Source organism: Rhipicephalus sanguineus, chromosome 10, assembly GCF_013339695.2.
Source record: "Rhipicephalus sanguineus isolate Rsan-2018 chromosome 10, BIME_Rsan_1.4, whole genome shotgun sequence".
NCBI lineage: Eukaryota > Metazoa > Arthropoda > Arachnida > Ixodida > Ixodidae > Rhipicephalus > Rhipicephalus sanguineus.
Window position 1 is genome coordinate 84,314,531 of NC_051185.1, and position 24,171 is coordinate 84,338,701.

Consider the following 24,171-nt stretch of genomic DNA (forward strand, 5'->3'; position numbering starts at 1 on the left):
ACCAATGAGCGTGTCGGTGTAATCATGTCGTACATGTCAGGCGTGTCATAGTTTTTCATGTTACACCCTGTCATTTATGTTCGTCATACAGTCACATCGCGCAATACCAATTTTGGTGCATATCAAGAGGGCGAAACGCCACGAGTGCACTGTGAGCGTGGCATGTAAATCATGCCGTAAATTATATGCATATCGTGATTTTCAAGTTATCACCTGTCATTTATGTTTGCCATACATTCACGTCGCGCAATACCAATTTTGGTGTATATTGCCACGCCCACTTCTTGTTTTATTTTGATGTATTCGGGTTTGACCAGCAAGGACGGTTATCAACGCTCGACGCTGTCCGCGAAGCAGTGTTCGAGAAGCTTCCCGATTGTAGTAGATCGTTTTGTTAAGATTGCGCGCCGCGCGCGAATGTTCCAGCTTTGTCTAGAGATAACGCCGCCACCAGCGATATCGCTGGAAAGTTCGACAGCGCCTGTATAAAAGCCGACACGCTTGACCACTTGGCAGTTGATCGACGGTCGACGCTCTGTTCGCCGCTATCAGTTTATTGCTGTAGCTGGAGTTTCATTTTCCCGGCCACAAGTTCGGCCTAATAAAGAGTTTCATCTCGGACGTGCTGACTGCTGCCTTCGTCGACGTCACGACCACGTGATATCTGGTGGAGGTGCTGGGTACTCATGATCCGGACGCCCCCGTCAAGCCGTGAACCCAGCCCCCAGCGCGGAGAAGACATCGACGTCAACCACGACCAGCGAGCTAGCCGTAGGCAACAAGGCCTAGCACCGGAGTACGGGCCTCTACCCGACAACGCTCGGAACAGAAAGGCCAGGACCACGACTGCGGCAATGATGACAGACACTGCGCCACCGCCCGCGATCGTGATGCAGCAGCCAAAGGAGCCGCCGATCTTTCGGGGATCATCATGTGAGGACCCAGAAACGTGGCTCGAGTCGTACGAGAGGACTGCGGCCTTCAACAACTGGGACCTCAGCGACAAGTTACGCTACGTGTACTTCGCTTTGGAAGACAGCGCCAGGACGTGGTTCGAGAACAGGGAGTCTACACTGACAACGTGGGACATCTTCCGGACCAGCTTCCTCGCAGCATTCACAAGCGTCGTGCGAAAAGAAAGGGCCACCGCTTTACTGGAGACACGGGTCCAGCTCCCGAATGAAAAGTGACAATCTTCGCGGAAGAAATGGCCAGACTCTTCCGCCACACCGACCCTAACATGACCGAGGAGAAGAAGGTCCGTTTTCTCATGCGAGGAGTAAGGCAAGAGCTCTTCGCTGGGCTCATGCGGAACCCACCCTAGACAGTCCAGAAATTTGTCTCCGAGGCCACAACAATCGAAAGCACGTTGGAAATGCGCACCCGGCAATACAACCGCCGCTTGACCCAAGATAGCACAGCGGGTCAAGCTATTGGCTCCGGCGATCTGCGCGAGACCATAAGGGCCGTAGTGCGCGAAGAACTTCGTCGAATGTTCCCGTCGTGCCAAGCTCAAGATGCCTCGATCGCAGACATCGTCCGACAGGAAATCCAGCAATCCCTGGGCATCCCTGAGTCAGCGCAGCCGCAGCTGCAAGCAATGAGCTATGCTGCTGCAGCCCGACGCAACGCCCCCCCTCCTCGACCACGCCAAGACGCCGCGAGGCACCACCGCCGCCACCACCGACGTCATACCGCCCGCCAGCCGGCCAGCGATACACGCCGAGGAAGACCGACGTTTGGCGCGCCCCTGATAACCGACCACTCTGCTACCACTGCGGGGAGGCCGGCCACACGTACCGCCGATGCCAGTACCGACAGATGGGGCTACGCGGATTCGCCGTTAAAGCGCCGCGCCCTCAGCAAGGCGAACGGCCTCGCGACATCGATGACTACCTCAACGGAACACAGTGGCAAAAACGACGACCTTCCCGCTCGCCGTCGCCCGGCCGCTACATGTCACCGCACCGCCGGCAGTACACTGGCCCAAACCGGGGCCGGTCGCCTAGCCCGTATCCGGAAAACTAAGGGCAGCAACCGATGGAGGTGCGGTTGCTGTACGACGAACTACCGAAGATCCTCCGCCGCCGACGACAACGCCGCAACAGAATCTAAAGAACACGCCGCAAGCCGAACGAAGCCCTGACGTCGAAATTTCACGGCCCGAGGAAGACCTGACGACGCAACGTCGAAGCAGCGGAACAAAACGCCGCAGCCGTGACCCGACGCCGCGACCCAACCGCAACGCAAGACGACGAACTAGCGACCTCGACGTTCTCATTGACGGCCACAACGTCACCGCTCTCGTCGACACTGGAGCCGACTATTGCGTCATCAGTGGGTCTTTCGCCACGAAGTTGAAGAAAGTTAAGACTGCTTGGGAAGGCCCCGAAATCCGTACCGCTGGAGGCCATCTAATAACGCCGTCTGGAGTCTGCACAGCAAGAGTAACAATCAATAATCGCACGTATCCTGCGAGTTTCGTAATCTTGCAACACTGCTCCAGGGACGTCATACTTGGCATGGATTTCTTAAACGATCACGGCGCCGTGATCGACTTAAGAACCAAGTCGATAACCCTATCGTCGGACAAAACGACACCACCGGATACGAATCCATGTCACCATGCCCTGAACGTGCTCGAGGATCAAGTTACCATCCCGCCTCGCTCCAGCGTCATAATTCCCATCAGCACCGAAAAAGCTGAAGACATCGAAGGTGTCATCGAGAGCGATCGGCGTTTGCTACTAGACCGTGACATTTGCGTCGCAAGGGGCATTGCTCGGTTGCATGAAGGGAAGCGTGATGCTAACGAACTTCAGCCATGAATACAGGCACCTAAGCAGGGGTACGACAATTGCATACATCGAAGAAATCTTGGCCGTCAGCGATGCGTTTGCCTTTTCAGATTCTGACGAAGCTACGACGACTACCCCAATACCTGAGCCACCCTTCGACGTAAACCCAAGTCTTCCCGCTCGCCAACAGCAACAGCTTCGATGCCTTCCGCAGAAAAACAAGGACTGTTTCTCGTCGTCATCGCGGGTCCGACAAACGCCCCTTGCTAAGCACTGCATTGTAACAGAAGAAAATGCTCGACCACTCCGTCACACTCCCTACCGGGTTTCGACGCGGGAACGGGAGGTCGTGAAGAAACAGGTCGACGAAATGCTACGCGACGACATCATCCAGCCGTCGAAGAGTCCGTGGGCATCCCCCGTGGTGCTAGTGAAGAAGAAGGATGGGACTCTCCTTTTTTGCGTCGATTATCGTCGCCTGAACAAAGTCACGAAGAAGGACGTGTATCCCCTTCCCCGGATAGACGACACTCTGGATCGATCACACAACGCAAAGTACTTTTCGTCGATGGACCTCAAGACCGGTTATTGGCAAATAGAAGTCGACGAGAGAGACCGATGAAAGACTGCCTTTATAACACCAGACGGCCTGTTTGAGTTCAAGGTCATGCCTTTTGGTCTTTGCTCGGCACCTGCGACTTTTCAACGGGTTATGGATACAGTACTGGCCGGCTTGAAGTGGCAGACGTGCCTCGTGAACTTCGACGAACACCTTCGGCGCCTTGAAGCTGTACTTCAAGCAATCAAGAGCTTCGGACTCACTTTGAAGCCTGAAAAGTGCCGCTTCGCGTACGAGGAGCTCTTGTTCTTGGGTCATGTGATCAGCAAGGATGGTGTTCGCCCGGACCCGCGGAAAACAGCTGCCATCGCTGACTTCCCGACGCCCAGTGACAAGAAGGCCATACGCCGTTTTCTCGGCTTGTGCGCATATTACAGACGTTTCGTCAAAGAATTTTCACGGATCGCCGAGCCACTGACGCAACTCACGAAGGCCGACGTTGAATTCAGGTGGGAAACGTCGCAAGTTCAGGCATTTCAAGAATTGAAACGACGCCTGCAGACGCCTCCGATACTCGCGCATTTCGACAAGCACGCCGATACGGAAATCCACACCAACGCAAGCAGCGTAGGACTCGGCGCCGTCCTTGTGCAGAAGACCGACGGATTAGAAAGGGTCATCAGTTATGCTAGCCGGTCTCTATCAAACGCAGAAATCAACTATTCCACAACAGAAAAGGAGTGCCTGGCCATCAACTGGGCTACATCGAAGTTTCACCCCTACATCTACGGCGGGCCCTTCAAAGTTGTGAGCGACCACCACGCCTTGTGTTGGCTAGCCAACTTGAAGGACCCTTCAGGTCGCCTCGCACGGTGGAGCCTAAGACTTCAAGAATTCGACATTACCGTCGTTTACAAGTCCGGAAGAAAACACTCCGACGCCGACTGCTTGTCTCGTGCCCCCGTCGACGCACCGCCGCAGGACGACCACGATGATGACTGCTTCTTGGGAACCATAAGTGCCGACGACTTCGCTGAACGACAGCAAGCCGACCCGGAACTCAGGGGCCGTGTGGAATACCTCAAGGGTAGGACCGCCGTTGTTCCGAAAGTATTCAGGCGGGGATTGGCGTCATTTCTCTTGAAAAACGACGTCCTCGTAAAGAAGAACTTCTCTCCGGCCCGGGCCAACTACTTTATCGTTGTACCTTCGGCACTGCGACCAGAAGTTCTGCAGGCCCTGCACGACGACCCGATGGCTGGCCACCTCGGCTTTTCCCGCACGCTCGCGAGAATACTTTACTTTAAAGTGGAGTTGGGCGAAAATAGGAAAAATACTACTGGCCACGCCTTCCTGCCGACGTCGCCCACTACGTTAAGACTTGCCGAGATTGCCAGCGACGGAAGACACCGCCGACTAGGCCAGCGGGACTTATGCAGCCAATTGAACCACCTCACCGGCCGTTCCAGCAAATCGGGATGGACCTACTGGGGCCGTTCCCGACGTCGACCTCCGGGAACAAGTGGATCGTCGTAGCAACTGACTATCTCACCCGCTACGCCGAGACAAAGGCCTTGCCCAAAGGCAGTGCCGCCGAGGTAGCCATGTTCTTCGTGGAGAACATCGTCTTGCGTCATGGCGCCCCAGAGGTCCTCATCACAGACAGAGGTACCGCCTCTACTGCGGACCTAACTCAGGCGATCTTCAAGCACAGCGAGACGAGCCACCGCCGCACCACCGCCTACCACCCACAGACCAATGGCCTCACCGAGCGTCTAAATAAGACCATCGCCGACATGTTGGCCATGTACGTCGACGTTGAGCACAAGACGTGGGACGCCATGCTTCCATACGTGACCTTCGCTTACAACACCGCCGTCCAAGAAACGACGCAGATGACGCCGTACATGTTGCTCTACGGAAGAAGCCCGGCGACGACGCTCGACGCCATGCTACCGAACGTCACCGACGAAGAAAACCTCGACGCCGCCGCTTACTTACACCATGCCGAAGAAGCTCGACAGCTCGCCCGCCTGCGCATCAAGACCCAGCAGTACACCGACAGCCGTCGCTACAATCTTCGACGACGGTTCGTGGAATACCAGCCCGGCGACCGTGTTTGGGTTTGGACGCCGATACGCCGACGTGGGCTTAGCGAAAAACTCCTTCGGCGATACTTCGGGCCATACAAGGTTCTTCGACGTCTCGGCGCTGTTGACTACGAGGTCATCCCGGACGGCATGACAAACTCCCAGCGACGCCGCGCACAACCTGAAGTCGTCCATGTCGTGCGCCTTAAGCCGTTTTTTGCGCGTTAGCGAACCTGGGGACTCTTTTTCCTTTGTTATTGTAATTTATTTATGTATGCACTTGTTTTTTTTTATCTTCTTTGTTCTTTCACAAGTATCGGGACGATGCTTTTTCAGAGGGGGGCAATGCCACGCCCACTTCTTGTTTTATTTTGATGTATTCGGGTTTGACCAGCAAGGACGGTTATCAACGCTCGACGCTGTCCGCGAAGCAGTGTTCGAGAAGCTTCCCGATGTAGTAGATCGTTTTGCGCCGCAGGCGAATGTTCCAGCTTTGTCTAGAGATAACGCCGCCACCAGCGATATCGCTGGAAAGTTCGATAGCTGGCCCCCTCAGCAGATTTGCGAACCCCCGCGCCTTCTGACACCTACAACCCCACAATCGCAAAAGACCTGCTTGCCCATCAGCGTTTTACCCGACAAGTATACGCCCCTCCCGACAAACGCCTAACAGGAGAGGAGGCAATAAATTGGAGAAAAATTCAAACTGGGGTTTATCCCCACTTAAAGAGATTACACGCCATGTTCCCTACGTGCTATCGAAGTTCCTGCCCTGGTGCGGAGGAAGCCCTACACTCTACCACATTACCTGGGGCTGCTCTAAACACCCCCCACACCTGACACACACAGGCACGATACCAACACACACGTTGGAGCAGTGGGAGGCGCGACTGTCCAGCTCAGACCTGGCCGATCAGCAAGCGCTGATCGACCAGGTTGAACGGGCGGCCAAGGCCAGTGGGGCCCTCGACTAGGGTTCCCCCCAAAAGAATTTTTTTTATTGTAAATAAAGTTTATCTCTCTCTCTCTCTCTCTCTATAGCGCCTGTATAAAAGCCGACGCGCTTGACCACTTGGCAGTTGATCGACGGTCGACGCTCTGTTCGCCGCTATCAGTTTATTGCTGCAGCTGGAGTTTCATTTTCCCGGCCACAAGTTCGGCCTAATAAAGAGTTTCATCTCGGACGTGCTGACTGCTGCCTTCGTCGACGTCACGACCACGTGACAATATCGAGCGAGCGAAATGGCCGCGAGGGCACCATGAGCGTGTCATGTAAATCATGTCGTACATGAGTCGCACGTCATGATTTTCACGTTACCACCTCTCATTTACGTTCATCATACTGTCTCGTTGCGCAATACCAATTTTGGTGTATATCAAGCGAGCGAAATGGCCGCGAGTGCACCATGAGCACCGCATGTAAATCATGTACATGACATGCATGTCACGATTTTCTTGTTACCATGTGTCATTTATGTTCGTCATACAGAAATGTCTCATCATACCAGTTTTGGTATGTAGCCTTTCATTTAAACGGCCACGAGCGCCCCAAGACCATGTAATGTAAATCATGCTGTACATGACATGCGTTTCATGATTTGCACATTAGGACCTGTAACTTGTGTTCGTCATAAACTGTTGTCACGCCATGCCAATTTTGGTATATATCAAATTAACGAAACAGCCTCAAAACTCCCAAGAACGTGGCATGTAAATCATGCTGTTCATGACATGCATGGCATAATTTTCATGTTATGACCTGTCAGAAACGGCCAGGAGAGCTTAAAGTCGTAGGCGACTAGATAGAGAGATACGCTCAAGTCGCAGAAGTTCGCTAACAAATGCTTCGCATTTAAAATCACACCATTTCCCGCTAAAGGGGACCATGAGGCGATGCGAAGCAGCGTTTCGGCATGTCGAGCCCGCGTTTCAGAGGGGGGAGTGGAAAGGGAAAGTGCAGAGGAGGTGGGAGTGGGGAAAGGAAGGGGAAGGGGAGAGGAGTGAGAGGGGGAAAGGGGAAATGAAGAGGAGTTGAGAGGGGGAAAGAGGAGTGGATAGGGGAAGGGGAGAGGTGTGGGGAGAGGGTTTGCGAATGCGCAGTAAGGGTGGTCACGCCGCACACCACCACCACCATCGGATTGAACTCCGCCATATCATGCTTCGCATCTAAAAACAAGGCCAACATTAGAGCCAAAGAAGACTAGAGGCTTCCGGCGCCCGACAAGTACAGCTGCGTATGAAGATGTTGAGCCGCAATTCACATCGATACCAGTATTTTCTCGCCTATAACTCGCCCCTGCATATAACCCCGCACCTCCAACTACCCAAACCGCGAAACAATAAAAACAAAAAAAAATCACCGCGTATTGCCGTGAAGCCATTTTCCTCGCATTGTCGTAATAGAGTGCCGTGAAGCCAACTTGCGCACCGATATTCGCATCTAAAGTTTTACGTCGATCGAATTATTCGATATATCGAACTAATTCCCCCCTTTTTTTTTGGCGAGTTCGAGATATGCGCGTTCGACTGTACTTTGCAAAAAAAAAAAAATCTAGCTGCCGCTTACGGCGTTCATTTGTGGGAAGCGAAAGCCGAATAATAATCTAGTACCCTTCGAGCAAACACCTGTGGAAGCCTTGTGTTAGAAGCGAGCTTGCAAGATATCATCTCGCCGAAAGCCTAAGATTCCTTATCAACGCGAAAATTGACTGTAGACGTCCCGCGGCGTCGGGACACACGAGTGATGCAAAAACAATCATCACGTGATGAGGTCATCATATGACGTAATAATGACGTCACAGATAGCCAAAATATGTGACGTCACGTGACGTAATGTCACACATGACATCATAGCTGTCCGCCGCGGTGGTGTAGCGGCTACGGTGCTCGGCTGTTGACCCGAAGGGCGCGGGTTCGATCCCGGCTGCGGCGGCCGTATTTCGATGGAGGCGAAATGCTAGAGGCCCGTGTGCTGTGCGATGTCAATGCACGTTAAAGAACACCAAATGGTCCAAATTTCCAGAACTCTCCACTACGGCGTCTCTCATAATCATATCGTGGTTTTAGCCAAAGGTGGGCCGATCACGGAGGCAGTGCAAAACAAGTTGAGGTGCCTCCGATCGTGGAGGCAGTGCAAAACCATGCAGAAAGGTTTCGGAGGTTGGCGTGGCAGGGTCACTACACGGGCTGAGAAGAAAAAGATGGCTTTCGCCTTCGAGTCGTCTTAAATGAATCCATAAGGGACCATGGGAGTTTTTATGCACAGATCAGACCGAATGGTTAGACCAATGAACTTCGCGCATGCGCAGACCATAAATTTATGCAGCTCAAACCTGCTACCAATTTGTACCTTTCCTACTTGACGTCGTTTCCTTTTTTTTTTCTTTTCAGAAAGCACATACGCCTTGCTGAAGCACCAGATCGAGACGCTCAAGCTTCGTGTGAACGTAGTCTGGATCGGCAAGGATTTAAGCAACTACATCAGTAAGCTTCTGCAGCGCAAACAAGCGGTGATATTTTTCAACTGGAGGCCCAGTGCCTTGACGTTCAGGAACCATGATCTCGTGCGCATCGCCTTCCCTCACTGCGAGGACCGTGCCCTGCGGGGAAATCTCAACAAATCGAACTGTCCTTTCGGAGTCAACAACATGGAACGGGCAAGTTCACCTAAATGTGATCAGCGGTAACTTTCAGGAGATGATGACACGTACGAAAACCGTAAGCGCATTCACACAGTCATCTCGGTAACATGTGCTGCTGGAGACTCGCACAACAGATGCTCAAAGGGAACACTAATAAGAGCACTTGGTGCAACAATGCTTTAGCAAAAGCGATTTATTTTATTTAATTCAAGTAGTCGGCAATATGATGTCCTCGGATATCGTATCGAGCATGTATTGCAACCTCGTTACACTGAATTCCCTTACAAAAATATTTGGTAACATTAAGTTGACGGTCTAAAGACAATTGTTACTAGAACCTACCAACAATCAAAAGAGTGTCTACTAACTGTCTTTAGACGTCTGTACCAACAATCAATCAACGCTCTGGCTGCAATTGGCCACCAACTTTGAACAGACTCATGTTCATAGGTTGTCTGGTGACCTCGTAGTAACGCCCTATCAACAATGTTCAACAGACACCCCTATCACTGTGAGCAAAAAAAAGCCGAGATGGGAGTAAATGGACTCGTCCTCTAGCGCACGCCCCTATGGGGGTTTTATATACTCCGTCCAGTGGAATATAAAATTTACCCCCTTTAAGGACGGAGGGGAGTATTTGTTTACATCCATAGGGGAGCTTTTCGCTGTCGCACCACGCGCCAGAGAATCTAATTAAATTAGCATCGAAACAAGCAAACTCGATCACACGTACACAAACATGCACACAACATTCGCAAAGTAATACAACACTCACACTGACAACCGCTCGCCACCCGCTCTTCACAACCAAACTTTGGTCACCGAGTATATATAGGCACCACATCTTGACCTCCAATGTAGCTCAGATGGGACACTTCTTTTCCGTGTAATTAAGCAACAAGCATTCATGGCGTACGTGTAAATTTGCGGTGGGCTTATAGATACCACTGAGGCACACCTATCTTTTACTAAAAATCCGCATAACATACAACGACTTTTTTTTTTTAATTAGCGAATTTTGCGGGAGTAAGAAGGAGGCCTTCAGACGGTCTACATAAAATAGTCTTTATACAAAAGTAAGAAGGAGGTCTTTAGACGGTCTACATAAAATAGTCTTTATACAAAAGTAAGAAGCAGGCCTTCAGATGGTCTACATAAAATAGTCTTTATACAAAAGTAAGAAGGAGGTCTTTAGACGGTCTACATAAAATATTTATACAAAAGTAAGAAGCAGGCCTTCAGACGGTCTACATAAAATAGTCTTATACAAAAGTAAGAAGCAGGTCTTTAGACGGTCTACATAAAATAGTCTTTATACAAAAGTAAGAATGAGGTCTTTAGACGGTCTATTGACAAATGTTACTAGATCGCAAATGTTACTAGATGGTCACCAATGTCAATAGATGGTTACTAGGTGGTCTACTCAATGTTACTAGCCATTTTTGTAAGGGAAGCCTTCATTATGGTTTAAAGAAAATGCTTAAGCGTATTCCTTATTAGAGCAATTCATCATTTTGACCAATTATATACAGATAAACACCATCCAATCACGATCATACGTTTCTCTTTCAAACTTACTACTAAAAAATTCACGTTCACGCAGAAAAGCCGCCGATAACTTGTCCAATTCAGTGAAATTGCCTCGTCGCACTCTTTCTAATCAAGACTCATGCTGCGAAAATGTTGTACAATGCCGCACTTAATGTTAATAAGTCATTGATCTTATTAAGGAAAAAAATGTTGGTGACATAACCGCATGCAAACGTGTGAACAAAGATTGCCAATATAACTCGAGAAATGGCCCAGATGCCACATCAAGTTAGTGATGTAAGTGGGATCGGATCTTCCAAAACAAGTTGCTTTGTTAAACGAAAAAGGAATAAACTAAGTGGACGCTATAGTAGAAACTCTTTTTTCCGCTCAACAGTGTAACACGCTGGACCTGACTGATCCAACAGCCAGCGATTCTGGTCTGCCTAAACAGCTCCGTTTCGCATAAACCAAGATGGTTAACAGTCGGCATTTGAAATTAGGCATGTCACGTTATAGTGTAATAAATCGTAGACAAACTCGTCCAATATCTGCTATGCCACTGTTGCTTCCGTGGTTTCACACTTCTTCCTGGAGCCGCCGTAATATGCAAGAGAATAAACTTTATTGAAGAATACGCAAGAACTGCTGTAGTAGCGGCTAAGCATTTTTTGCTCGCATTGCTTATCAGTGGCCATTTGAAGCAGCCAGTACACTGTGGCCACTTGGTGTAATCATGTGTTTGACAGAAAACCGTCTGGCTAGCTAAAACCGTATCATAAGTGCTGCCACTGACAATAAGTCACGAATAACAAGGTTATAACTTACGTTTGCCATAAAACTTGCATGTATGTCTCACTTCAAGTATGCTTTCGGATTACTCTTCCCTAAGCGATTATTCGGAAGGTCTTCTATTCCCCAGGGTAGAGAAGTAAGACAGTTTAACCCCCTTGTCTTTCCTTTGCAAATTTGCATAGCATTCTAGAAGCGAACGCGAACCAAATAGCAAAGATCGTCTCGAATATCCGTGCATCCCAACAAACTTTTTTTTTTCTTTTTCATCGTGTCCGCAGCTAGTGCGCCAATTATTTCTCGTCCTTTTATCACTGTCCGGTAAGGGCGCGTCCGCAAGGACAATTGTATATTACAGAGTGTAAAAAATCGTAGACCTTATAATTCCCTGCACCCACAAACCCGTGCTACGTAGGCTGCCTGCAGTGCGTGCAGTAATATGCTGGTGTTCTTTCAACCGAGGTGCGCTTCGTGCAGGTAGCGTGGACGAAGCTGAAGGATACCGCTCCGGACGTTAATCATCTGGTGGAGAAGATGACCTTCTCCCAGCAGGAGTACGGAAAGCTTCTCGAATTCTACCAGAACAAAGGCAGCAGCACAAGAGTTTCCATCAAATGGCGTGCTCCTTTCTACACGATAACAAGGCTCTGCTGCGTCAGTTCTCGGTGCGGGTCGCCGACAAGCCCCTGCTCCACATAGGCGGTATCTTTCCCATCTCAGGCATCTATAATCGCGTGGGCGGCGTGCTTACAGGTTAGTTACTTGGTCATCAGCCACATGATGGGCGTTATAACTTATCATACTGTAAATCGCGGGTGGTCGCGTGTGTATGAAAATGTATAGCTTATCACATAATGTTTGCGAATCTTTACCTCCTCCTCACCTTGCATGGAATGTATTCTGCAGCCCTTATTCGCAAACTTCTCTCGTCACTAGAATATTGAGCTTCAGTCATCTCCCCCCGTGGTGACCTTGTGTTTCTCGGAATTAGCAAGTCTCTGTTTATTCGGGAACAGTGGAAAAACAATACGAAGAATACTTAATTTAATATACATCTAGCAGCTGTGACTGCTGTCGCTTAGACTTTGTGCCAGCAGAAGGAATACAGAAGAATACGGAGTACGTGAGAGGTAGCATAGTCTGGGTAAAGTATTTACGCTTGTAAACAACAGAACGCGTGTTAGCGTAGACCATAGCACGCTTGCATTGTCATTGCTTGGCCGTAGGAGCCTGTGTTCCTGCTCTCCAAGGGATTCTGTGCGTCGTTTACTATTACTGGGCTACTCGCTGTCTAGTCCGAGTGTTTTCCCAGCCGCTTCCAGATGCCGTCCGTAGTGTGGATCTCGGTGACTGGGAAAGGTAGCTTCTTTGCACGCATTCTACGTTTTCCTTGCGTTTGCTTTTGCACGCTTTCTTCTGCTCCCATTTCTACAATTTGCCCATTAGGTAAACATGTGCTCTCTATTTCATGTTAAGTTTAATCACTGGTCAGAACAATATTCTTGCTTTTCGGTATTTACTTACTTTTCCTTGCGTCACTTTTTGTAATGTAATCTTTCACGCCGTAAGTTTTTGATACGCTTCTGCGTTGGTCGATTTATTGCTTCTGTCCTGATATGCGCGAACTTTGTTATAGGAAGACACCTGATAATTAATAACTGGCGTGCTAAGAAGTGTGATCGAGCGCTCCGGCCTTCGCAGGCGTAGCTACGCCCGCCCACAACCTTCAAATAGATGTCCTGAGGAACACGGTTATGGTACATCTGTGACGTAACTTTACAAGGAGCATACTCCCTTCCGTTCATTATTTAGTATACAGATTGCGTTTCTTAATATCTGTCACCCCTCGCACTCCATGTAAGCTTCGCGCACAGCAAGATCTCAAACTTTGGCTTTCGTCTCAAGCTCAACCAGACTTCGAGAGCTATATGTGTGACATGCGCTCCTGCACTATATATTTTTTTCGTTTGCTCATAACTTTCATGATGCGAAGGGCTCACGTCCTCTTCCCCTTCTCTGCCTCTCGCTTTTTGCTTCTGGCTTCATGCTAAGAAGCGCGATCGAGCAGTCCAGCCCTGACTCAGAGGGGCCGGGCGTATACCCTTGCGCCTTTCATTGGCTGCCGTCGTTGTGTTTCACCTGTAAATGTTGCAAACCAAGAACATTCGCTTTCTTTTTCACTTTGCACGAAGCTTGCCAAATTCTTGCACATCACTTCGAAATTCCTGCGGCAGTCGCCGGCGGACAGCGGCGAACATCAAAACGACTAGGGTGTGGGCCCATGACGACTGTGGGCAAACGTATCCAACTATGATTGTGCTTTGTGCATGCTGGTGGTCTCTTTGCGCGAGCGTCATCGACATTCGCCCTTGTTCCCAGTGGAAATGCATGCCCACGTCACACGCACTACATGTATGCGTCATTTGTGTTCCTGATGCAGCGGCACGCATGGCCATAGACAGCATTAATCGAAAGGAGAATATCCTCAAGGACTTCAAGCTTGAGATCCTCGAAGGGGATGGTCAGTGTGCTCAGGACGTGGTCATGAAACGATATATCAACTACGTCACCAATTCCACCTACAAGAGCTTGATCGGCATCCTAGGTAAGCCATGCTTGCAGAAAACCTCACTTGTAGGACATTGTGGGTGTGCATGGCTGGTAAATTTCATGGTGGCTGGGGCTGGGCATAACTTGCTCACTGAGGACTGACTGAAGGACTAGTTGGTTCATTATCAAAGACAAAAAAAACAGCGCTTTAAAACGGGACAAAAGGGAAGGATCACGCACGCACGCACGCACGCACGCACGCACGCACGCACGCACGCACGCACGCGCACACGCGCACACGCGCACACGCACACGCACACACACACGCACACACACACACGCACACACACACACACACACACACACACACGCACACACACACACACACACACACACACACACGCGCGCGCGCGCGCGCGCGCGAGAACACTGCACTGTCACAGAAACAGCGCTCTAAGACGGGGCACACGGGTACAACCACACAGACACACTACGCTGGCTAACAACTACGTGTTTATTATATTTCTGAGCCTTTTGTACCGAGAGTTAAGCCAGTATCAACAAGGTCGTCAAGGAAAACACACAAAGGACGAACGGGAAAGAAAAAGAAAATTACACCATCTCCCGCTAAAGGGACCATGAGGCGATGCGAAGCCGGAGCACTTGCACGATCGCGTTCCGTTGGCGATCGTCGGGCATGCTACCGACCTCGCGTCGTGGAACGCGAAGAGGGACGCTACACGCGTCGTATCTTCCATCTAGCCTGGCCATTAATTCTCACAGGGCGAGCGGGGAGCGCGGTCGACAGGCGGGCGAAGGGGGGGCAGCGTAGGAGAGGAGAGAGAAGGGGAGGGGACGCGCATGCGCTCGAGCTCACCGCGGCGTTGCGCAGGAGAGAATTTCGGCATGTCTAGCCCGCGTTTCAGAGGAAGAGTGGAAAGGGGGAGGGGAGAGGGGTATGGGAGAGGGAGAGGGATTAGGGAAAGTGGAGAGGGGAAGGGGAGAGGGTGAGTGAAGAGGAGGTGTGTGGAGAGGGTATGCGCATGCGCAGTAAGGGTGGTCACGCCGCACACCACCACCACCACCACCGGATTGAGCTCCGCCTTAAGATACTTCGCATCTAAAATTATTTACGCTCAGCGCATTCTTGTTACAATGCAATAGCAAGAAAATCAATTTCGTTCTAGGACAACTTTGGAGACGGGATGCTGACGCAATCAACATTTCAACGGTTAATCTCAAAAGCCTCTACCTGCTGCACTTCTCGGGGTGTCTATGCACAGCTTCACGTTGCAAAAACGTAGGCGTACATCCACGCTGTCGACAAAGAAAGATAAGATTTTCAGATAGCGTTTTTTTTACGTTGTTGTTATGCTTTCTTAGTCTATCGTTGATACGTCCACCCGACGTATCGTCTGGCAGTCAGATGGATAAACCACACTTAGGCTTAGCGCTTGGGCCTTAGCGCTTTCTTCTGCACCGCGTAAGTTACTTGGTTTGTGCACTAAGGTCAATTCTGACACGCGCACGCAACGAGCGTACGTAACCAAGCACAAGAACCGTTTTGTTGACTGTGTGCAAGAGTTCATGTATTCGGCGCCGTTGTAATGTGGAAAATGCAGGTTCTGCTCAAAGGTAACATCTAAGCTCTTAACACGAGGATCTTATGCACTGCGCTGTGGCAGCCTACAGAATGAAGACTGTCCATTCCGCCTGAACATCTCCCCAACCTGCAGTCACAACGGCATTTTAGCATACTCTGTTTCATGACTACATGTACAGATTTGTGTTTCTCCGGTGTAACATTAGTGACTCCATTTTCTTTGGGCACACGTCGTATAGCATAGATCACTCATGCTTGATTTTTTGCATTTACCGTTTCACAGCAAATATGACATGATTCCTATGTTAGGCTCTCATCTTGGCACGATCAAACCTCCATGTTCATTTCAGGGCCTGCCTGCACCGATACCCTAGAGCCGATCGTGGGCGTGGCGCAGCACTACAACACGCCTATCATTAGCTACAGCGCCGAAGGAGCCCTCTTCTCCAAGCGCGAAAAGTACCCCTACTTCTTCCGCACCATTCCTGAGAACCATATCTACAGGTACGTGAGTCGTCTGCAAGCGAATACCCCGCGTGGCTGCTGACGTGCCGCGTAGCAGCCGCGTAAATTCAACTATCGATAGGCGCCTGTCGCCGAACTTGGTTTCTCAACCTTTCGTAGCCGGCAAACGCGCTTGCGCATACTCGCATTGCTATTACTCGCAGTACTCACATTGCTTCATACAAGATGCCAAAGGTTCAGGCGGGTCTCACTGTAGTCCTCCCCGTAATGTGTCATGTTTCATGTATATGCGCTTAGCTTATGACCGGAGATGCGACAGCGCTCACCTAAATAACATTTTGCAGGGCATCGATGTTTAACTGTTAACTGGCTGTGGCAAAAAGAAAACGTCATTGTGTGATAGGAGCAGTTATCAGTTCGATCTGCATTTTCGACCGTTGCTCGCGTTACATGAAATAAGAGTGCCTGCGTGCATGACCTGCGCCTTGAGGACGTTAGTCCCACTAATGACTTTATAATATCAGATAAAAAAGAAACCCTCAGTGCTCTCGGTGGTGAAACTCCGGGCCGTGCATTACATTCGATGTATACGTAAAGTTGCCGTAGCGGCACGCGTTTAACGTTCTTTTTTCCAGGAAGGGTTCATACTGGAAAAGTAAATGCTTGAAGTTAGGAGCATGGAGGTAACATATGCTGCAGGAAGCATTCACAGTTCGCGCTTACTGCTCCCGCGAGGTCCTCTACCGACCATGTCATCAGACAGCGTCCTCATGCTGTGCGCAGGTTTGTGTACCTAAAGTTGCTGCAGGCTCTGAAGTGGCGGCGCCTGGCAGCGCTCACCGAGGATGGCCACAAGTACAGCGATACTTGAACCTGTTGCACGATGACATGCAAAAGCTAGGCCTCAACTTCGTTACCAACCGCAAGTTTCCCCACGACCACGGCACGCACAATGGCACGCACAGGTCTCAAGACATGTCCCAGTATCTGGCTGACCTAAAATCGCGCAATGCGCGCATCATCATCGGTGGCTTCGACGAAGATGCCGCCCGCGCCATCATGTGCGAGGCCTACAGGCAGGTACGCGGCAACTCCCAGTGCGCGCAGCTCCCTGGTGGCTGCTGTGTGCCTCGGGGACGAGCCGTGGGTTAGCGAGAACAAGTTGTTGCCTCTAATATGACCTTACTTTGTCTTGCATGTTGCACTCGGTCGGGCACTAATGATTTGAAGTGCCCCTTTATTGCCACACCTTTAGATCTGCGTTCTGTTCTCGACTGGCACTTCTAACTAACGTAACGCCCGCGACAATTATCCGACAGACCTAAACGCATCTGCAGCAACAAAACTATATGTATACGTCTGTCTCTCTGGCCTTCCACTCAGTGAAATATCCTTGCATCGATCGGCCCCAATTTAAACGTGTAACCTTCACAGGCCTCTCAAAGATATGATCTTTCGTTAATATGTCACAGCACGACTCACGACTGTGTATCCTTGTCTTACATTCTTTTTTTTAATTGTGAGAAAAAAAGGGGGGGGGAGGAGTGGGAGATGGATCCTTTGTAACGCATATTCTCAATTTTATTGACTATGCACTATGCATATTGATTTTGTTTACACGAGAGAGAGAGAGAAGCAAGAAGAGACGCACGTCCGGTTTGCTACCCTACACTGGGGAAAAAGAGATGAAGAGGTGAGGAGAAGCATAAAAGGAAAGAACACTTGTTGCGTGTACACATCAAGGTGCACACCATGCAAGTCTACAAACGTTAGCAGAGCACTGTCAACTTTAAGTGCCTTCATTGCTTTCTTCACCACCGGCGTGCACTGCCATGGTAAAAGGATCTTGGCGTCTAAACACCATTGGGTCAGGTAGGTCGTTTTAATGCTGTAAGCATAAAATGAGGCGCTGGGCGTCATAACGAGAATGAAAGAACTTGACGTGTTCAGCAGTTTGTTAGGTTCAGCTGGTGTCGCATGCTGATCGCCTGAGCAGTAGGAGCACACTTATTTTAGCACCTGTCTTGCATTTTGCAGGGCATGACGGGAAGAGACGGTTACCAGTGGTTTTTGCCGATGTGGCTGAGCCAGCAAGAGCAGCGCCATCGGGAGTGGTATAACACCGAGTACTACAACCAACACTTCAACGAAAGCGTGAACTGCACTGTTGGTGAGATGAAAGTGGCCATCGACGGTTACATGAGCCTGCACCCAAAGGCGTATGCTGACGACAACGCCACCATGCAAGACAACAAGACCGTCGCTTCCTGGAAGGCGACGTACAGGCAGATTGCTCTAGGTCAGGTAGGAACACGGCGCCATCTATACGGCTGCGCTGACTTTCTTAGCGCGCATTGAGTCAGCGTAATGGATTGTGTAATGACCTCGGCACCATCACACGCGTCCATCGGCACGGAACGCAAATGGTGGTTTTGGCACACTGTCAGCAATTGCAGGTACAAGTTGACCATAAGTTTGGACTGCAGCGCACAAATTTGTGCACACTGTGTTGCGCACAATTTGTGCGCAACACAATGATGGATGACGTGCAACAGTTTGCATGTCATCCACTGTGTCGGTCCGGTGACGTTGGTGCTAAGGTATACAGACCGGGCGCCGAGCAGGCATCTAAAAGCGCGAGAAGATCATTACTAAAATTACTGCGTTATTCTGGCCCAAGGTCTGGAAATGAATCCGGAACTCTCCACTGATCATAGTCCAAATGAGACGCAGTTCTTCCCCTCCTTAAGCTTGACAATGCATTGCTTATATTCGCAGAAGCACCGGATATTAACGATAACTGCGTAGAGGTCATAACGACGGTTATGTATAGGAGCAGGCTTCGGGACGTGTGTGTGTGTGTGTGTGAGAGAGAGAGAGAGAGAGAAAGAGAGAGAGAGAAAGAAAGCGAGATCAGTGTTACTTATCGACACTTTATCTTTCGTCCAGGGCAAAGAAGACAGTGAATATGGGGGTTACGCGTACGATGCGGTGTGGGTGTTCGCCCTGGCCGTTGACGCGCTGTTCAAGGTGAACCACAGCTACACGTCGTCCATTCACGAAGACGCAACATTTAAGTGAGTCCAGTCAATCGTAAGCTGCTCTGCTTATCAGTGACGCGTGTCGTATTTGTTCGTACTTAGCCTTCTGTTCCATACCATGCATGTTGTCCGAAATAGAACGCGCCCTTATATTCAAGGCAAATAAACGTTGCTGTTTCAAAAGTGAAGCTGTTCTAGCTCGGCGAAAAATGTCCACAATTATCATCATCATGAATGGGTATGTGCCACAGAATTCGAGGCAAGTCCCACTACTCACCACTGTCGTCCTTTCTTCATCTTCGCTCCCAAAAAACACGTGCGCCGATTTCCCCGGCGCGGGCTGTAATAACACTGATGGGTGAGAGAACGGGTGCAGAGAAAGAAACAAAGACAGAAGGAAAGAAACGGAGAGGCAGAAAGAAAGATATAAAGATAGGGAAAGAGAAATTCTTGCCGAAGAAGAAAAATTGTTCACGAGGCGGGATTCGAACCCGCGTACCCTCGATCCGAAGGCGAGCGTCCTAACCACTCGGCTATCCAGGCACGCTAGCAGAGCATAGCCTTGTATAGCACAGTGTAGCAAAGGGGTAGGAAAGGAAAGCGAGAAAGAGAGAAATAGAGAGAAATAAATGCAGAAAGAGAAAGGAAGAAAGAAAGAGAAATAGAGTGAGAGATAGAAAGCGATGACAGAGGAAGAAAGATAGAAAGAGCAAGAAAGAGAAAGAAATAGTCAGAAAGAGAGAAAAATAAGTGGAAATGGTCGATCCTCAAGCAAAACCTATATACTTACAACATAGCAAAACTTACTGTTCTGAAGGAAATTCATCCGAGTATTATTATTATTATTATTATTATTATTATATTATTATTATTATTATTATTTCTTGGGGTAGTTATCTCTCTCACGTTTTATTTGCCTTTGTCGGCGTTGCATAAGTGCTGTGCGCGGCAAGAGCGAGAGTAAAACAGAAACATAAAAAAAGGTTAGACCATGTTGTAGCTGGTGTTCCTACCAGTTAAATGTTACCCTGTGGGCATCCCCGCAGGGAACTAATCCGGCTGATCAACGCAACTGACTTCCACGGCGTGACCGGCCACGTCCGCTTCTATCGGTCGAGTCGGCTGACAGACGTCATCATCCGGCAGTGGGTGAACGGCAGCCAGCACCACGTGGGCACTTACAGCCCTGGCGTTGGTGACGAGGGTGACCGGCTGGCTCTGGGGCCCTCAGGATCGCTGAGCGCCATCCACTGGCCCGCTGGCCGAAACCAAGGCGATGGTGGAGAAGACCCAGTGCTGTGCCCACTCGAAGGGCTGCGCCGTCTGCTCAACACCAGTTGCGACTTGGCCATCGTCGTAGCCAACGTCATCGGACTGAGTCTGTTCGCGTTGCTCATGATCGGTGGTTGCGTCGTCTTCAAGAGGAGGTATGCACTCGATCCTCTTCGCCACGCTTACACTGAGCCCTATTCGTGCGACTGCGTCCCATTCGGTTGGAATATGGGCTTGTTAGAGCTGCTGTACGTGCTCCCCTCGGAGCTCCCTTTAAGGGAAACAATTACAATAGCTCTCGGTCTTGTTGATTCATCCTGGAAGCGTTGAATTATCTTGAATTGTGCTCGCTAGCTTCCCTGTATCGTGCGTAACTACTTTAGTAACCTTTGAGGCCTGTCTTAGGGTTGGTGTCGCTAAACCTTTCATGGTGGCACCTTAATTCATCGCTATATTATAACGGCCCCTATATATGCGCCGTAATAATCTAGAAAGCTCTTGTCATTTGCCGAGTCCCGACGTCAACTACTCGGTTGTTCCAGGTACGAAGAAAAAGTAAAACAGACAGAAGCGCGCATGCGAGAGCTGGGACTACTGACGTCGAACCACCTACCGTCCCTGGATGAGTGGGAAATGCCACGGGACCACATAGTGATAAACCGCAAGTTAGGTGAAGGCGCCTTCGGCACTGTGTTCGGTGGAGAAGTGCTGGTGACAGACCAGTGCTGGCAAGCCGTGGCTGTCAAGACGCTTAAGGTCGGTGCCATCATCGAAGAGAAGGTACGACATTCGCCTTTCAAAGTGTCCGTTTTCAGCATGCTCCTGTTTAATGCGCTTTTTTTTCTGCATGTATATTGCCACTTGGCCGACATCTTGCGCAAAAAAAAAAAAAACACTGATGTGATTGGTTACGCTGTGGAAATCGCTTCGCGCAAAGTGCAAAGCCGCGCGCTACTCGCAGCTGGACTTCCTGAGCGAGGCGGAGATGATGAAGCGTTTCGACCACAAGAACATCGTGCGGCTACTGGGCGTGTGCACGACGGGCGAGCCCGTGTACACGGTAATGGAGTTCATGCTGTACGGCGACCTGAAGACGTACCTGCTTGCCCGCCGACATTTGGTTAAGGAGAGCGAGCGCCACAAGTCCGAAGAAGTGTCAGATCCGCTGCCTGACGGCCATGGCGTTGGACGTGGCGCGCGGGCTAAGCTACCTTGCCGACTTGAAGTACGTACACCGCGACTTGGCCTGCCGCAATTGCCTCGTCAATGCTGGTCGCAGTGTCAAGATTGGAGACTTCGGCATGTGCCGTCCTATGTACGACTCCGACTACTACCGCTTCAACAAGCGTGGGATGCTTCCCGTCCGGTGGATGGCGCCCGAGAGCCTGAACGACGGCATCTTCACTACCATGTCTGACGTCTGGAGCTATGGTGTGCTGCTGTACGAGATCATCACCTTCGCCAGTTTCCCGTACCAGGGACTCTCTAACAACCAGGTCCTCGAGTACGTCAAGGGATATAACACCCTGCCCGTTCCCAACGGCTGCAAGCCTGAGCTGTAAGCTGAGTGCCGTGCTATTTTCGTGCACGCTTTCGCAAATAATTGCAGTTAAAAATTTCGAGAAGGGTGAGCAGGTTAAGGAAAGCTTAAGCCGATATCTTTGAACAAACGTTTGCGCATTTTGGCATGCTGCCACCCATACGATAACTCAGTTATAACGTCCTGTGCCAATATGGCACAGGACGGCACTGCATGCACAGCCAGCTAGGGTGAAACAGCGTCTCGTATGATGGTCTCCCCTCCGCTAGGCTTCCTAATTATTCGCCCGCCTTTATTGCTAAACGCTACATGCACATTTGAGACAAAGCATGCAGCTGCTGTTTTTTGTATGCTTCTGCCGTCCGATGTCTGGACGAATCGTGAGCGTTGTGTGTGCTGGGCAGACGCTTAATCCGCGCACTGTTGCGCGGCCCGTACACGCAGGGAGGCGCTTCTACTGCGCTGCTGGGCACGCAACCCGTCGCAGAGGCCCACGGCGTGCGAAATCGTCGAGATCCTGGCTAACGACACCAAGCTCATCTCCCCTTGTCTGGACCTGCCTCCAGCCAGCGTCCAGGTAGAGGGCACCGACTCGCTCGAGCTGACCGCCATCGGCGACCGTGGCCGCCTCCACTCCATCTCGTCGCTGGCCCGGCGTGTGGAGTCCACGGAACGCTCTGCTGCCGTCGTGGTGGGCCATCAGCAACAACAGCCGGGTTCCCCAGTTCCACCGCCGCGTAATCAGTACGTCTCTCTCCGCCAGCTCAGTCGCGCCAGCAGGCTGGACGCCGTCGGCTGCAACATGACGTCCCCTGTGAGCCTCGTCTTCTAAAGACGGGAGCCGTCTCTCTTAAAGACTTCTTTTTCGCGATTGTGCCGCGCGTCACTGTTATGCGCGTGTAGTGGATGCCTGAACACCCAGGTCAGCGTTCTCTTTTTTTCTTTCAGCCCGGCGTGTCTTATCCATCCTGAACTTCGCCCTAATGTTGCCAACTACAAGCAAACACATGAGCAGCCCAAGACGATATCACCGCTTCTGGGAAACTTGCGGAAAACGCCGAGGTTCTTGTACTCGGCGCGCCTGGCAACCACGACGCTGACCTAGCGCCTTTCCCGTCCCGTTGTCACATCAGTCAGGGGTGCACGTGCGCTGCCACGTGAGCTTTGCCGCACTACTGCACCTATGGACGCATGCCAGTGGCCGGAACCCACCACGTGGCCGCATCGGTTGGCGACGGTGCGTTCTAGTCTCAGATCGCGATGTGCGAGACCATGATCACCCATCACGTGCGCGTGCGCTGTTTTCGATGTGTGCGGACTGAACCAGCAACGGAACCGGGCATGCACGCACCGTTTGTACAGCAGTCGCAGTCACCGTCCATTTTTTCGTTTTGAACACCGCAGTGTCTGTGGTCCGGTTTGAGCTGAGTGCCGCCACGAATTGTCCCGGCTGACCTGTCGGCGCCTTTGACTTCTGTGGTGCTCGGGCTCGGTCACCCTGATTATGCGTTAATTTATTACTTTTGTGCATACTTTGTTCGCTCCTGCTCTGAGACGAAAGTACACATCCGTCTACAGTGGAATACCTGGAAATCAGTTTATTTTTCGTATCTTTTGTTTTCGTTACGTTATAAGAAATGTAATTATTTCTGTTGTACATAATATTCTATCATGGAGTGTGTGCTGTCGTTGGGCGAGAAATTCTTTGAAAGAACTGTTACTCCGCGTTGCTTCACTTGTGAAATAAATGCTGCCCATGCTACTGAGAATCATGCAGTTACAGAGATGGAGCTGTTTCATCGAGTGTAAGTTTGTCGAGCGCTTTTCAAGTGATCAAAGCACGTGTTTTCTTACAGGATGCCGCCGAGACACATTCAATAAATATTCTAACCGTTCGTGGGTATTAACTCTGTCGCAGCCCCCATTTGTTTCGCTTCATTAATTTGTGTGCTATTGCATGGACTATTATCAAGGTACCTGCAACTTGTTCGCGTCGAGCTGTTATCGTGTCAGTAAAATGTTTCTCATCTGGGAAATTCGGTAATCCTAATAATCCAAGAGGCAGAGCGGCCGTTGCTTTTTTTTCTTTTTTTTTTTCGTAAAAGGTGGGCTTGGGAGTCTTTCAGAATGGTATAATGCCGCCACTTCAGACTTCATGAGGGCGTCATAGAAGTGAGAAATAAAGTTATCTTGGGAAGCAAACGGCAACCTGCTTACTAAGTTTTTGGCATCATCGCGATAGTTGATAGATGAGGACACCAGTGACTGTCAAGCGTTTTTCTATTCAAGG

The 24,171-nt window shown here is 50.3% G+C and overlaps 1 protein-coding gene across 1 annotated transcript in view; it reads left to right on the forward strand.

Moving 5' to 3' along the window:
• The window catches only part of LOC119372188 (receptor-type guanylate cyclase gcy-4-like), a 26,993-nt gene extending 3,343 nt beyond the window's left edge, over positions 1–23,650 (forward strand). The window contains 15 exon segments of the mRNA XM_049420137.1: positions 8,838–9,103; positions 11,888–12,013; positions 12,055–12,163; positions 13,851–14,015; positions 15,914–16,067; positions 16,812–16,888; positions 16,891–17,108; positions 18,066–18,332; positions 18,978–19,105; positions 20,116–20,496; positions 20,884–21,121; positions 21,303–21,490; positions 21,492–21,899; positions 22,326–22,625; positions 22,830–23,650. Of these exon segments, the coding sequence (XP_049276094.1) occupies positions 8,838–9,103; positions 11,888–12,013; positions 12,055–12,163; positions 13,851–14,015; positions 15,914–16,067; positions 16,812–16,888; positions 16,891–17,108; positions 18,066–18,332; positions 18,978–19,105; positions 20,116–20,496; positions 20,884–21,121; positions 21,303–21,490; positions 21,492–21,899; positions 22,326–22,625; positions 22,830–22,986 (3,182 nt within the window). The 3' untranslated portion in view covers positions 22,987–23,650.
• The last annotated feature ends 521 nt before the right edge of the window (positions 23,651–24,171 follow it).